Genomic DNA, 17,515 nt, shown 5'->3' with positions numbered 1-17,515 from the left:
TGCACTATTTGTGTATATATGACCCTGAATAATTGACATAATTTGCTTGATTAGAAGAGGGTGGTAACACATGCATCTGTGTACAATAACTTTGTTTTTGGAATTTCGCTCAGTGAAAAGTGGATCCATTATACATTGTAGTCTATGAAGAAACTATGAATAATTTGTTTTAAATACAAAACTTGGCAAATCTGTGTATTTATGTATGCTTGATTATTGATATTTATGTTCTTGATTAGACTAGAGTGGTTACAAGTCCATGTGTGTGCAAGAAATTTGATTTTGGAATTTCAGTGAAATGTTGATTCACTATACATGGCAGTCTATGGCGAAACCCTATGAATAATGTTTTTCCAATACAAAAATAGGTAAATCTGTGCATCTATGTACACTCAATTATTGGTAATAATGTTCATGATTACACTAGAGTGGTTTCAAGTCAATGGTTGTGCAAAAATTTGATTTTGGCATATCACTTAAATGTCGATTTACTATACATGGCAGTCTATGATGAAACTATGAATAATTTTTTTCCAATACAAAAATAGGAAAATCTGTGCATTTATGTACACTTGATTATTGGTATTAATGTTCATGATTAGACTAGAGTAGTTTCAAGACAATGGGTGTGCAAGAAATTTGATTTTGGAATTTCACTGAAATGTCCATTCACTATACATGGCAGTCTATGATGAAACTATGAATAATTTTTTTCCAATACAAAACTTGGTAAACCTGTGCATTTATGTACACCTAATCATTAGTATTAATATTCATGATTACACTAGAGTGGTTTCAAGTCAATGGTTGTGCAAAAAATTTGATTTTGGCATATCACTTAAATGTCGATTTACTATACATGGCAGTCTATGATGGAACTATGAATAATTTTTTTCCAATACAAAAATAGGAAAATCTGTGCATTTATGTACACTTGATTATTGGTATTAATGTTCATGATTAGACTAGAGTAGTTTCAAGTCAATGGGTGTGCAAGAAATTTGATTTTGGAATTTCACTGAAATGTCCATTCACTATACATGGCAGTCTATGATGAAACTATGAATAATTTTTTTCCAATACAAAACTTGGTAAACCTGTGCATTTATGTACACCTAATCATTAGTATTAATATTCATGATTAGACTAGAGTGGTTTCAAGTCAATGGTTGTGCAAGAAATTTGATTTTGGAATTTCACCAAAATGTTGATTCACTATACATTGTAGGCTATGAGGAAACTGCAAATAACTCATAGGTTATCTGATCCTAAATTGTTATTCAAAAGTTGTTCGACCTGAAGCTTCCAGTTGTTATTGATGACACTATGCACTATTCTGAACAGTTTGTATTCTGTCAATGTCCTCAAAAAATTGAAAAATGTACATACAGCGACATGAACGTTTGACACCGACCTATACCCAATGTATTGTCCATGGGAGAATGATGTCAAATAAGTAATCTCCCAAATTGTTATTGAAAGAGTCATTATAGGGGACAGTTATGCACAATAGTGTTGAATAAGTAGAAATCATGACAACTTAAATCAATGTGGCTGCTTTGATCATCAATACATTGTTTATTATACCTGAAATTTGCGCCTGAAGGGTGCGCCGATATTGGTAATGGCAGAAAATGAAAGTGCCAGGAGGTTTTTTTCTTTTTTCAGTATTCCATAACGTGCACATGCAATTTCAGCTTTGATGCATGAAAAAAGGTGACCCTCCCCCATAGGCTTGCACAAAATTTTATGACCCTTCAAAAATGCTTGCGCGAAAAATGGTGACCCACCCCCAAAAACACCGGCCCACCCCCCCTGTAATTTGTGTCCAGTCCCTAAATCTAGGACACCGGTCGGTCTCATCGTAAACTGTCAACGAAGCCTATGGTTTGGCTCGCAGCGGGACTGTAGCGATGATCCCAATGACCCGAGCGCGTTCGATACACGCCACAAGTACCGGTGCGATATCACAGCTAGTAAGTAATATGCGTTCATAACACTCCACATGCGCATGCTGTTCCATGTCAATTTTGAAATGTGCTTTGATATCTGCACTGCAACAATACATTTTGGAAAGTTTGAAGAGTTCTCCACAGCGGTCATTGTTAGCCAATTTTCTTCACAAAAAGAAGCGACAATGTCCAAAGCATACAGACTGACGTCATTGATTGCACTTGAATATTTGTTGTCAATGAGTTCTTCAAATCTTGCTGTGTTTGTCAAACACTCGTGGTGGCACGCACAAGAAAAGCTGGGTAACCATGCTTGTTGTGCAAAATTTCAAAAAACCCCTAAAACACCTTCATCATGAGAAATACAGGAGAAAAATAAATCAGAACACACCCCGTGATTTATACAACATGGGTGAGATAATGGCAAACGCAGTTACAACCATGTCGATGTTGTATGGAGCAATGAGATTGTCTTGAAACATCAATGTAGTCTATTGTTGTTGTCGGAACCAGCTTACCTCCATTATAGTCCAAAGTAATTAAATTCTTTGTTTGCGTCCAAAACCGCGTAGGTTTTTAAGGTTTTCATGAAAAACACACAATGTATTTGAATAGGAAATTTTAGGACATGACCGCTTAGCTTTTCTTAACTAAAATTTTGTTACAATTTTTTATTTGCTGCAATCAACTTACATTCCCGCTTAGACGCGTACCTTTTCCCATTTAGAGTGGACGCAAAACAAAGAATTTAATTACTTTGGCCCCATTATAGTCTGGAGCAATATGAGAACTTTTGCCAAAAGACGTACATGATGGCGTCCTCACTAAAAATCACATTTTCAATTTATCGCTGACATGGCTGCACATCTAAGAAAATTATTTACCAGATTTCAAAGGGATATTCTAATCCTTTCACCGAGCAGCTTTTGCCGAAAAGTACACCCCCCTTTTCGTGTTTACATTGATCTAGATAATGAACAAAAAATCCCCCTTTTCTGTGATTTTGGTAACACATCGGTACTCATTTTCCCTCAGAGTGCCACCACCACGGGCTCGTCGCTTATCGCTCTCTACCTACGCCCCTTTGTTTCAAAGCCACAGAAGACACTCTGCGCATGGTCACGTGACTAGGCACTTTTTCACGGACTCTTTCCCGAGGATATAGTCTTTCAAAACAAACCTTCTCGAAGGTTTCCCTGACTCCAAAGGTGTCCCAGATTTTCAGTTGAACTTGATTTCCTTGCAGTCTTTTTAAATTTTTATTCATATCTTGGTATGAAGTTTTAGAACTTAGACGTCACCCTTTTCCGTGTTTGCTTTAGATTTAGTCAGTCACTCACGTGACTTGTTCTGGTGAATGGTGACACAAAATTAGCATGTGGAGTGTTATAGATAGGCCTAAATTTCGGTTTTGCTTGTTTAATCAGGGCGGCGTGAAATTCATAGAACATAAACGCTTCTTAATTTTGTCTTGTGATACATCCGACCCCATTTCAGTAAATTAAAGATAAACGGGAAGAGATGAAGTTTTGATGTATCCATTCTCTATACAATGTGCTTACTGCCAAAAGTAAATTTGCTCACATCAAGACTCTATTGGACTACTTGTGGAGACTCATATTGCAGCTCTTGGAATCATTAAATTTTCTCCGGCTCATTTTTGTGAAAATCGAAAATTGATTTTTCCCTAGACCTTAGGTTAACAAAGGGATGGCAGCCATACCTTATAGACACTTTCAGATTTTTACTTGTTTCTCAGTTATAGAAGTCCTAAACCCCAATAAAGTATATATTTCTGAAAGCCCTGATATTGGGAAATCCGACCGTTTACAGTGCATAGTCATTATTTGCATGATAATCATATGACACGCATTTTGCTGAACCACGTGGCGAACCTTCCAAAAACCGATGCCCCCCTTTAGCGAACACGCTGCACGAGACTAAAAATCAGGGGTCACCCATCGTCCGCTCGCACGGGACCGTTACTTCCCACTGGCGGGAGCATCTAACTGCCCGGACAAGAGACCATGGCAAACGAAGATGGGGTCATAGTGCAAAGTTTGGTATTAGATAAACAAATTACCTAACATTGACCGATGTTTGAAATTCAAAATGACCGCCATCCATGTATTAACTCTATGTGGCAAAAATCAAATTTTCGATTTTTGAAAAACTAAGAAAGTCAAAATCTTTATTAAATCAAGAGCTTTAAATGAACACCAACAAGTGGTAGCTCAGAAAATAGTTGTAAAATTTGAGAGTCCGAATGTCTATCATTCTACCTTATTTCGCCAAACTAGAAGTAGACTTGGTTATATCCCCGTCACAGTATTAGAGTCGGTGCTTCTCTATGGGTGCCCTTAATGACGAAGAAACGCAAAACGTGTCCTCCGATGATAATCATGAATGTTACAAGGCTGCACGTGGGTCCAGTGTCCTGCAGTTACTAAACGTCTGGTTCCTTTTTCACGTGCAGTGGATGCAGCGCTTACACATATTCCACGAACGGCTACAACGAGTACGGCAACGAAACAGATATACGGCTCTGCACCCTGTTCACGGACATGTACACGCCAGTGGTCGTGGAGAAACACGCGAATTGGACCAGTTACCTGGAACAGGAGGTTCCTGACGACACGGACTTCATACTTACGTGGGGTTGCTGGGCAGCGTCGGATCCGAGAAACCCAGGTGACAAGTGGCGTAACTTGGGGTTGGAGAATTTTATGGTTTTCAGGAATCCAGGTAATATTGTGCAAAATATATTAAAATATGTCTCATCATCAGCATATCGGAGATATATTTTTAAAACTTATCTGTGAGTTTAATTCCTTTGATGTGTCATTTGGATAATTTTAATTCTCCCATATCAATGCCAAATTGGTTATATTACATCGTACCTGGTAACAGTATGTGACTGGACAGTAGACCAATTAGACGAAATGCCATTGACGTAATACTGTACAAGGGTAATATGCTGTTCTTCCTACCCATTAAAGGGACAAAGTCGCCAATTTTTCATGAATTTTGTTTGATAAGAGATACTACTTATATTGTTTGACATGTTGAAAGATAATGAATGAATGGGTGACCATGCATATATTTGACCCCGGTTTTAGACAAACTAAATGAAACCAACGTGTAAATGAATTAATTGTCATGACCATTAATTCATTTTTGCAATGGTTTCATGTATCGTGTCTAAAACCGGGGTCAAATATATGCATGGTCACCCATTCATTCATTATCTTTCAACATGTCAAACAATATGAGCAGTATCTCGTATCAAACAAAATCCATGAAAAATTGGCGACTTTGTCCCTTTCAGGCAAGAACAATACCGTGAAAAGTTATAACTAATGGTGTTTCTATTACGAAGTATAGTTCTTGAGATTTGAATTCTATCCGTCCTTATAGCGATGCAGTTAAAATCTTACAACTGTACAATTAAAAGAAGGAGACATTGTCATTCTACCCAATGTTAGATTCTGAATGGATTAATTGGTGCAGGACTGGTATAGTGGCGACTTTGGCGTTTGAATTTGTAGTTTGGTGTTCTTCTTCTTGTTTTGTAAGGCTAGGCTTGAGACCTGTCATCACTTATTGCAATGTTTCTGCAGCTGAGAATTGTTTCACGATGAATAAAAACATGGCTAACGCTTGCATGGTCATTTTGCTTTCCAGCATTCAAGAACTACAGTGTAAACATATACATGACAGAAGGGCCAACAAACGGACTGAAAATATCTCTAATGATCAACGGGACTCTGAACACGACCACCCCGATGATTTTCTTCGTCAAGCCGGGAAATCAACAATTCTACGTTATCAACAGAAACGTAGGGTTCGTGACGGCACTGAAGATTGTTGGTCAAATCGGCAATCAAATTACCCTCGAAACGGTCTGTCTTTGGTTCTTACAACTGTTTTACATCACTCTCTCAGTTCATACTTGTGATAGTTGTTGGACATGACGATATGATTGCTTTCCTTACGAAATATGGAAAGAAAGTGTCATAGCTAATAGAAAGCCAACGCCTGTTCTCGAATGCCACTGAAATGAGACACGTAGATCAAACGAAAGAGGCGTTAACGAGAATGGTGTCGATTCATGTGATATCTGTGTAAACCATCTTTACAGGAATCGCGTGGGAACAATGTTGACCTATTTTGCACTTTCTATGAAACGCACAAACCATGTTACCATTACTAATATGTTTTAAAATGTGTCAATAAATTTCTTCCTAGTTAAGATATCAACGAGAAGCCTATGCTCAGCGATGAAATGAACCACTTTTCAAAAATGATATCACCAATCAATTATTTAGAGCTGGGCATGGCAAGGGTCCGATTACAAAGTCATCGCAATTCGGCCATTTTCCCATCGCACATGCCGACATAACTATATATACGGATTTATCATCACGGCTTGCACGTAGGACGAAGGAAAATAAACACGAGATGATTTATATCATCTTCCACAGGTCGAGGTCCAACTTGACAATATCATCACTGAATTCTCGTGCCAATGGTGTGGCGATTCTGACTTTTACAAGATGGACAGGATAAAAGAATGCAGAGCAAAGGGAACACTGGGCGGGCATACGCTGCCTAATACACGTGTTATTATGCCAAGTAAGATGCTTTTTTAACAGAGAATTTATGCCATAATTTGTATCTGTCATTTTCATGCCAAGTCAACTAAGTGTTCATTTTACATGATGTATAAAAATCTGGTCCAAACGCTCATTGTTTGGTTTCCATTATAGTAAATATTTATTCATTTGAAAGACTGCATGAAAGCACACAAGACTCATTTATGAGCAAAACTGTGGTTGTTCGGCGATATGATATATTGGCACATTTATTTCGAGATCACAAAATCATATTTATTACATTCAAAAGAACAGATAAATAAAGCAAACAGATCCTGGGAAACTACCGCGAGGGACATTTTTGTGGTTAATTTCTTTGCAAAAAGTGAAAACACAAACTGCTGTAGAAGTTTTGGCCTTCTGCTGCAAAATAAAGGTGACCATACAAATTGTAGTTTTCACTGAATTCAGAATTATAGAACTCCCTAACTACTCATCGTACAGAGTATATAAAGGGTTTGTACGAGACAACTCCGATGGGCGACTGCATCAGGTGTATACAATTATATTGCGATAAATTTGTTCTCATCAAACTTAACCTTACAGGTAGAATGCGTCTCGCGGATAGATTTTCATACACTCAAATTTACACAATACTTTTCTGGCCGGCTGGTTGTGTAGGCTCATTTAACCCGTGATGTAAAAAAAATTCACAGTAATACGTTTTAGTAAAGTCGAAAATTCATTTTGTCCATACAGAGCTGACCTTGTGACAGTATACATCACCCATTTTAAATTTCAAATGTCGGTACAGCTTAACTAATTTGATTTTCGAATCCCATGCAAATTTGCATGGCAACCCCGTGAGTTTCATTCGTGATCATATAGTTTGAAGTTTCCACGGGAGAAAAGTTTAGCCAAAGTTTAAAACTCTCTGCCTCAAAGTAGGTGCGGCGTATCTTTGTCAAAGACAAATAACAGTTTATTTGAACATTGTTAATACAACTAAGCAGAGCTATGTGTTATCCTTCTATACCAATCAGACGCTTCAGTAACTATCATCCAATGACTGTGGACTATAATCTCCAGCCAAAAAATGTTTCTCCTTTGGTTTTCTGTTCCGTTCGTTGCATGCGCTTTTGCGCGTTTATATGTGATTGCTACGGCTGTGCTACAGTTGGCACCTATTTCCCAAGGTGCGTTCAGCAATAACCTCGTGTGTTCAAAGCATGAACTCATATCTTCCGTAGTCCTATGTAAAAGTCAGTCAAGAACCTTGATCATAAAACCCCATCACGACAATCTTCATTGTTAAACGTAGATGTGTTTATTGAGAATTTGTTCCAGGTTAGACTTATTTTAGAACTACTCTTTCCATCTTTAGCTACGACCACAATCTTGTCGGAATACCACGGCTTTGCGTGTACATCGATGGCCTATTCTACAGCATACAACGAAGCTTTCTTCGGCTGGTGTCCACTGCCACCAAAGTTGGTCTCGATCGGTGTGCCAGCCAAAGACCGAAGGCCCCCCTTCTTGTTGGAAGTTGGCGAAAGTGAAGATATATATCGTCGACGAAAACGTGACACTGAAGGTTGGCTTTCGAATTTGAAATAAGTTGATTCTCAAAGTGTTATAGGGCCAATACCTTTTTGCAACTTACGAACGATTTTAGAAATATTGCGTGATGGAAGTACCAGACTTGCATCATTTATAATGTTCTTTATTTAACTAGAGATTGCTAAGCATTCACTTTTTCATACACTTTTCATACTTATCATGAACAATAGTCCTGGGCTTTTTAATTGGCTCTGTCGGACAAAATGTCCTTTTTTTTTCTTTTTTTCTTTAAAATGAAACTAACGGAAACAAGTCCCATTTATAAGGTCTATAAAACATAAATAAAACTAGCGAAATGCAAATGACAATAAAACAAGAAACAAATACTATCTACAAATAAATGGCATAAAAATTAAATAAAGGTATTTACAACTTTAAGCGAGACATCCCGACCTGGCGTCTGAAAATGTCCACATCACAAAGGACAGTAATATTTCAACTTTTCACATAACTCTCTTTCCGTACCATTCAGAGAAGGACGGGACGTATCTTATAATAGAAGACAAAACATTCACTTGGCAGGAGGCTGTTGATGCTTGCCTCCAAATGGGGAAAATGATCGTCAAGGTTTTCGACGATGATATCCTCCAAGGAGTTCAGAATGCAATATCTAAGCAGGGCTTTACGGGCGAGGATTTCTGGATCAACGGTTACAACGAAGGCATTGGCGCGACACTTTGGAGAACTCATGATAAGCATGCCCTGTCTGTGAAAGATGAACTCTGGGCAGAAGGTCAGCCCGATCTCTCTGGGAAATGTCTGCAGGTCAGGTATGTTTACTGTAATTCCTCCGAGTTTGACAGTAAACAGATTTGGTATTCATAACAGACTTTCACAAATCACTGAAAATGCAAACAGGGAAGATCACCGACTCGTGAACTATGACACAATCATTAATTACACGAGTTCTATGTACATGTATACGTATAGGGTATGTCTGTGTGTGTGTATATAGCATTGTTAGTCATCGTCTCTGTTCACGGTTCTTTATGCCCGGCAGGTATCGAGATGATGTCCAAGGTTACAAGCTGGACGGTACTCTGTGTAACATCAGGAAACGTGCAATATGTGAAAGACAGTGTGAGTATACATACATATATATATATATATATATATATATATATATATATATATATATATATATATATATATATATATATATATATATATATATATATATGAATTTGAATATAAGTATAAGCAGTCTGCGTATCGTCGAAAGTGAAAATTCAAATTCATATATATATATATATATATATATATATATATATATATATATATATATATATATATATATATATATATATATATATATATATATATATATGAATTTGAATATAAGTGAATTTTCACTTTCGACGATACGCAGACTGCTTATTGTACTTGGGCCTCAGCCCAAGTACATTTGTTTTCATTCCGTGGGAAAAAACTCTGTAAGGTATAACCATTTCTGGCTGAAACCAGGTAGGGCAAAATGTCTTGGCTTCATCTTTCTTGGCATAATAAATGGCGTAACGATGTTAACTGAATGGAAGTGCTGCTCTCAGCCAGTCTTGAATAAGTGAGATGTGAATATTAATGCTTCTCTATCTGAGTTTTTGCCACAAAATCTTCTGAATATAATCAAAATGTGCATCGAAATGCAACAATTAATGCACCCTCCGTTTCCTAGGCGATGGCACGACCCTTGCTACACCCACTGGACGAGCCAAAGTGGGAGGGGTAATTTCAGTTTGGTCGAACAAGAGGGCTCGAGACCAGAATTTAACATTTAAACTTGAAACATGTTTAATCGCTGACAAGATGTGACTAGTGTTAATCAAAGTAAAAGTGTGAAAAGGAAAGGTTTTATATCCCGGACACAATGAAAAACATTACGACTGGAAACTGTACCCCCAGTTGAGAATAGTAATGCCCACAGCGATGGAGAACACTTATCCTTGAGCTGAGAAAACCAGACCATCATTTCAAAATAGAGCTGCAGATTCGAGAAGCTCGTTCAAAATAGCTAGGTACACGCCATATAAAGGGATGGTTTCGAGTTTTGAGGGCAAATTTCGCCTCCTTCATATAGAAATCGTACGTTTGTTTTTCCAGGAGAACACACCATTTGACACAAAATTTGCATGTAAAGGGGTCGCCAGTAAGCACGTGGTCAAATCTGGCATAAGAAACAATATGAAATGTTGGGTAAAGCCAGTCCAAAATAAATTGATTTGAACTTTTGTGTTTTGTAATTTATACCACTGCAGTAACATTACCTTTTTTGACAACATCACACAATATAATACGTTTTGAAACTGAATACTCCGACGAATTCTGTGTCTCCTTTGCTAAAAAATACGGTATGTCGATTACCATGTAAGGAGATGATGACGTCAAGACAGATTTGTAGTGCGTTTGGTCCTGGATGGTGCACGAAGTTTTGTCGAGGTAGCTTGTGTATTTATTTCCTAAACGGGAGAGATTAGGGTCGATCTAAACGAAGGCCGAAGAATGTTATGATACTCTAAGCGATCTGAACTCTAACGCGAATGGTTGGATAATTTGGAGGATGTCTAGAATGATCTCGTCTCATTAAGATTATTTGGCGGTCAGTATTGAATCCCAACTGCGTCACAAGTTTGCGAAATGAGTATTCCGTCGAACGGTCAACGAACGATATTTTAGAAATCTGGAGACATGGCACATCGCATTTTTATTTTAGTATTTTATATTTTACAAAAGATTTAAGAAGCAATGATTTTGTCGAAAATTCTGAAAAAAATATAGGAGGATTTGATCGCGAACACATTTCCACTTGGTGTCAACTAGCCCTGCGTACGATGCTGTGTGTTCCGCTACAGCTAATCGCCCCGCTCACCACAGCCCTGCAAAGACCCGTACGTGCTGAGGGTCGGTGACTTCAAATCCATTTTGGGACTTGACGTAAAAAGCCAAATTACTGCCGAAATTCAGCGTTCTTGGGCCCAAGTCGTATCCCAGCCTACCTCAACTACTCGATCGCTTCCAAAATGACAGTCTTTTATTCACTTCTCGTAAATAACCGTCGATGTTGGCAACTCTCTCGCTAGCCCTACGTACGATGCTGTGTGTTAGCTGTAGCACATAGCATCGTACGCAGGGCTAGGGGTCAACATGGGGTCGCAGCCATGTTGCCTCAAAACTTATTACTGTCTGCACTCAAAACTCAAAAATGGAGGATATGAACCTGAAAATCGATGCAATTTTGTCAAACTTCGGCGAAATTTCAACCTATCGACAAAATTTCATCTAGGTAAGGTAAATTTACTGAAATTTGATCGACAAATAATCCTGAGCTTGAAAGTGACAGCTCGCCTTCTCCGGGAAGTCAAGCATCCAGCTGCCCATACACAGTTGCCCATATGGCCAGGTTTAGGGACTGGTCAGTTTCTTCGGCCTGGGGGGGGGGGGGCGGTGGATTATTTTTTGCCGACGTCAAAAAGTGGCTGACCCCCCCTATTCCAAATTTTGAAAACAGGGTGACCCCCCCCCCCCATTCCAAATTTCGAAAACAGGGTGACCTCCCCGGCGCGCGACATAGGTAAAAGAAAGGTGGACATAAATTATATATATATATATATATAATATATATATATTTTACATACATTTATATTTTAACTGTTATTCTATGTTTTAATGAAATTGTTAACATGTCAGTTGTAAGATAGGAATTTCAAAGTGTAAATCTTAAAGTTTGAATACAGAACATTTTGAATGAGCTGTGAATGTATTTCACACTTTCTATGTTTAACCAGATGTCCTGAACTGTTGTACAGAAATGGATGCTAATCATTAATATCAAAGAGGAAAAGCAGTGAATCAAAAACTTTGATGGTGTTAAGACTTGCCAACCATCCAATTAAATCTCCTGAGGAGCCATAGAGAGCTTTTTTAGCCAAATCTGATGTGTACAGTGTCTCAGAGGACCTTTTCTTGTAACATTGAAACCATAAAAGCACAGCTAATAATGACAAAAACTGCCTTCTTTAAATGTTATTTTGTTCATAAAAAAGCATTTTTCTACAGAAAACCTGTGACACACAGGAAAATAATTGCATCAATGAGAAGGAAAGATATCTTGTCATTTTTCTATCTCTAAAATAAGTCACTGTATCAAATATATATAGTGAAATATTTGTGCATGTTGCTTTCTCATACTGAATTCTCATAGAGAGAACAGAAAAGTATCAGGAATTTGTCATCCTTTTCATATGAAATGCATATTTCATAATGTACACTTTCACTTTGCAAACATCAAGATATCTCTGATTTATTAAAGTATGGCGCCCGAAGGGCGCGCCGAAAAATATGAAACATCCTGATATCTCTGATATATATGCCTTGTATATTAAAGTCATGCACCAGGGCATGCTGAAAAATGTCTGATATATTAAAGTAATGAGCTTGAAGAGCACGCTGAAAAATATTGAACATACAGATATCTCTGATGTATGTATGCTTGATATGTTAAAGTTGGGCGTGCCAAATATATGACTAATTATTAAAGTTACGCGCCCGAAGGGCGCGCCGAAAAATACAACTGAATGATGAAATTTGTGGCTGACACGATGCATTTTAGGCAATGATGAGCCTGTGTCAAAATTCAAAAACACACTGACCCCCCTATTGGGTATTTCAAAAACATGGTGACCCCCCCTATCACCAAAGTCAAAACAGGGTGACCCCCCCATGAATCCACCGGCCCCCCCCCCAGGCTGAAGAAACTGACCAGTCCCTTATGAGATTGTTTTCAAGCGACGGCGGCAGACCGTACGGGGCTCTGGATATGAACCTACCGCGGGTGTAGCTGTAATAACTGTTGCGTTGTTTTTAGTGCCAACGGACGAAGTCCTTGGGGAGTGATAGGCTGGTCATGTCAGTCCGTCCGTCCGTCCGTTCACGCAGATATCTCAGACATGCCCTGGTCAATTTCTTTCAAACTTTGCACAAGAATAGCACCCAACCCCATACAGATGCACGTCGATTTGTTTCGAATTTGGCCGTGTTAGAGGACCTTCTAGTTTACACCTCCATATACTCCCATGTATAGGGCAGTTCTCCATAGACTCCCATGTATAAGGCCAAGAAAAATAATTTTCTCATTGTATTCATATTGCCTAAAGGATGCTGTGACACAGTTTTTTGTCCCCACGGATAAAGTCCAGGGGGCTTATAGATTGGGTCATATCCGTCCGTGAGTCCATCAGTGAGTCCATCGGTTCACGCAGATATCTCAGACATTTTGACAAAATATCATGTGACCTTGGTGACCTTTGACCTCAAATATACATTATTGTCCATAACTCAGTAACCAAAAGTGCTAAACCTTTCATATTTGGTATGATGGGACACCTTATGACGCCACATATTGTACCTCATTAATTATGCGCATATCTAATTTTGAGCGAGCCAATAGAGCTAGAGGTCTGATTTTTGGTATATAGGGATAAGTTAACAATATAATTTGTTTGACAAAACGTCACGTGACCTCAATGACCTTTGACCTCAAATATACATATTTGTCCACAACTCAGTAACCACAAGTGCTACACCCTTCATATTTGGTATGATAGAACACCTTATGACACCATATATTGTACCTCATTAATTATGCGCATATCTTATTTTGAGCGAGCCAATAGAGCTAGAGGTCTGATTTTTGGTATATAGGAATAACTTAGCAATACAATTATTATGACAAAATGTGACGTGACCTCAATGACCTTTGACCTCAAATATATATATTTGTCCACAACTCAGTGACAAGAAGTGCTACATCCTAAATATTTGGTATGATAAGACACCTTATGACACCACATATTTTACCTCATAATTATGCGCATATCTAATTTTGAGCGAGCCAATAGAGCTAGAGGTCTGATTTTTGGTATATAGGAATAACTTAGCAATACAATTATTTTGACAAATGTCACGTGACCTCAATGACCTTTGACCTCAAATATATATATTTGTCCACAACTCAGTAACAAGAAGTGCTACACCCTTCATATTTGGTATGATGGGACACCTCATGACAACACATATTTTACCTCATTAATTATGCGCATATCTAATTCTGAGCAAGAGCCGGATGTCCGATTTTTTGCATATAGGGATAATTATAAGGTAGAAATCTAATATGCCCATCTAAATATTAGACATCTACCATCGAGAACAAAAGAAATTTGCTGTAATTTGAATATTTAAGGAGTTTAAGCAATTTCCACTATAAATAAAGAACCCCTGCCTCAAACTCCACAAAAGTTGCTAGACATTTTTGCCGGTTGTCATGCCATTGCTTCGTTCAATAACCAGTTAATCAAATGCCTAATTGACAGGAGGAAATTCAAGACCATATTTGAATAGTAGTATATGTTGTCCTCAAAATTACTCTATCACAGCCCAAGTACTCATTGCCTTCAGCAATACTGCTTATTTTTATTATTTTAATTACAAAAAACTTTCATTAATGTGAATAAAAAGGTTTATATATGTTAATTAATTAATTGTTTATTTATTTCATGGTAATTAACCCCTAGCCGCTGCGAGATCGTCTGACTGTAAAGCCAACAATGATATCTTTGCCAACACAGAGTGCGTTGCCATGCTCAATTTCCAAGTGAACAGTCTAAGAAATGAGAATTTGGAGGACATGTCGGTGATAGTGGAAAGCACAAAACTGTCAATCTCTTTCCGGGGAGAGAGACATATTCGCTACTTGGCCCTGGAGGCAATCAGTGATCCTTGGACGAGGATATCCGTGTCCAACACAAGCATTCCGAGAAGTGTTCTGATAGACACTATTGATACACATACAACTAGTAAATTGCAGATTTCCATTGAATCTGAAAGACTCAGAAAATTAATCGAGGTAATGTATATCGTTATGATACTATGATTTTGCCTCACATTCTGAATGTAGGATTAAAGGTAAAGTACACGCTTTATTACATGCCACGATGTGAATGCGAATCAGTGGATTGGTTTGAATAGGAACATCCGGGGAGTTAGCGGGCTGTGTGAACGATGTACTGACCAGTTTCCTTAGTTAGTCGGTCCGGTGTGTAACCTCCACAAATGTAATAATCTCCACAAATGTAATATCAGCCACAATTGTAATAAAATCAACCACAAATGTAATAAAACGGTCAAACATTAATGTAACAACCTGCAACCACAAATGTAATAAACAAATTAACCATAAATGTAATAAAACTCAACCATAAATGTAATAAACTTGAACTTGCATATGTGATCATTTGTTTATCAATGCCCAAAGTAAATAATAACTTTAATGAGACTAGTGTAATGTTATTGCATACTTTCTTGAAACTAGGTTTTCTTTCCGAAACACAGAATAGAATACTTTGAGAATACTATCAGAAAACGGCGAGGTACCGATCAAAGCGTTAGATAATGGAAGAGGAACAACAGTTCTAGACACTGATAATTACATAATAAGGAAGCGTCAAAATAACTTGTCAACCAGTGATACCACACAAAGTTTATGACAGATGACTCAGAGCAAATAACAGAGAAATATGCAACCTTATGACAGAAACTTACGACACAAAACAAGTTGACGAGAACATGTATCCATGTTTAAATCTAGTAAAAAACAATTCGAACACTACCTTGAACACAGTAGAACAAAATAAGACATCCTAACATCCCCAGTGAAGGAAAAAACATCAAGTGGGACAACATAGGAATACAGAAAATCTATCGATTATTCCACACAATTTATGCATATAAGATGAATTTGAGGCGACTGATTAAGAAAGTACGGCAAATTTCGATAAAAAGGCGTTAAAGGATCGTAGTGTTATACAGTCTCCTCCACTGTGGAGTAGAGACTGTACTGACGTTCAGATTACAGCTGTGTCTCGCCATGGCCACTCAGTTTTGTACCGAAATAGGGAAACGTAAAATACACTTTACATGTACAAAACACACGAAACGCAAACAATTAAGATAATGAATAATGTGTGGAGTTGCTTTCTTTGTTACAAAGATTAATATTTAAGGGCTAATTCCTCAATTGCAACGACAAAATAGATTTATTACATTTATGGTTGACAAGTATTACATTTATGGGTGATTTTTTTTATTACATTTATGGTTACCATTTATTACAATTGTGGTTGGTGTTTTATTACATGTATGGTTGATTTTTGTTACATTTATGGGTGATATTACATTTATGGGTGCACTTTATTACAATTATGGTTGATATTACATTTATGGAGATTATTACATTTGTGGAGGTTACACGGTGAAGCCCTTCGACGTTTCCGACGTCAAAGTAGACGCTTAACGCTAGATGTACAATAATCCATGCACGCACTGCTATTTGACTTAAAATCTGTTTGATGCTTGTCAATAATGATAAAATTGTTTTAGAATGCCCTGCAAGTAACTAAATATCATATGGCGTTAACTGAGAAGAAGCATGTAATGCAAATATTATTGCCTGAATACATGGGTTTATGTACCCTCGCGGTAGGAGACAATTTGCCCCCTGGCGTCGGGGAAATTGTCACCTGCTCTCGGGTACATAAACCCATGTATTTAGGCAATAATATATAATACCTGCCCTCTTGAAATACATCACCATGATACTTTTTAATTTCGCTTTGTTCAGTAGTAAGGCTAACACTTTCACGTCACTGACCAGTGAACCTATTGTAAACTAAGAGATGACTTTACAGGAATTGCTGAACGGTAAATTCGTCACCGGACGTTATGGGTTCATGCTTCGGCCACTTAAAGACCAACAGCAGGCTGGCTTCGATGACATCATAGTTTGGAAACAGTCCAGCTTGAGACCAACGCTGAAACTTCAAATAAAAACTATCTACTGTTGATTGACCAATCACAGTGCTCAATTCAGGGTGCTTTATCTACTCGTAAAGCCTTGGTCACCAAATTCCAGAAATGAATGACAGCTCCATAGTAAAGTACTGTCCAATCAAAAGTGAACATGTCATATTCTGTAGACATCTGGTACGTTTTAATATTCAAATTTGGTAAAACAGCGGAAACCAGCTGCAAAACAAATCTGCTGTGCCCTAGGGCATTTATCTAATGTGCCCTAGGGCATTTATAGGATGTTCCATAACATTGGAAGGCTATTTCACAAATAAAAGTTTTAATTCATATCCTAAACATGTTACATTGACAAAGGGACGGTTGACGTAAACACATTGAAAACAAAAATATATCAGTTAGGGGTGATAGTTTTTAAGTCGGATAAAACCCTCGTACTCGGGCTCTTCTGGTATATAAGTCCAACCCTACGATAAAATGTCTCGGCCTGCGGCC

At 37.8% G+C, this 17,515-nt stretch overlaps 1 protein-coding gene across 1 annotated transcript in view; it reads left to right on the top strand.

The window, feature by feature from the left end:
* LOC139141306 (uncharacterized) overlaps positions 1-17,058 on the top strand; it is a 30,795-nt gene extending 13,737 nt beyond the window's left edge. The window contains exons 8-15 of the mRNA XM_070710931.1: positions 4,429-4,697; positions 5,637-5,854; positions 6,437-6,587; positions 7,932-8,141; positions 8,640-8,937; positions 9,168-9,247; positions 14,731-15,062; positions 16,903-17,058. Coding sequence (XP_070567032.1) covers positions 4,429-4,697; positions 5,637-5,854; positions 6,437-6,587; positions 7,932-8,141; positions 8,640-8,937; positions 9,168-9,247; positions 14,731-15,062; positions 16,903-17,058 — 1,714 coding nt within the window. The remainder of the gene's footprint in view (positions 1-4,428; positions 4,698-5,636; positions 5,855-6,436; positions 6,588-7,931; positions 8,142-8,639; positions 8,938-9,167; positions 9,248-14,730; positions 15,063-16,902) is intronic.
* The last annotated feature ends 457 nt before the right edge of the window (positions 17,059-17,515 follow it).

Source organism: Ptychodera flava, chromosome 9 (genome assembly GCF_041260155.1).
Source record: "Ptychodera flava strain L36383 chromosome 9, AS_Pfla_20210202, whole genome shotgun sequence".
In the NCBI taxonomy this organism is placed as follows: Eukaryota; Metazoa; Hemichordata; class Enteropneusta; family Ptychoderidae; genus Ptychodera; species Ptychodera flava.
This window is presented reverse-complemented; position numbering and strand designations above follow the sequence as displayed.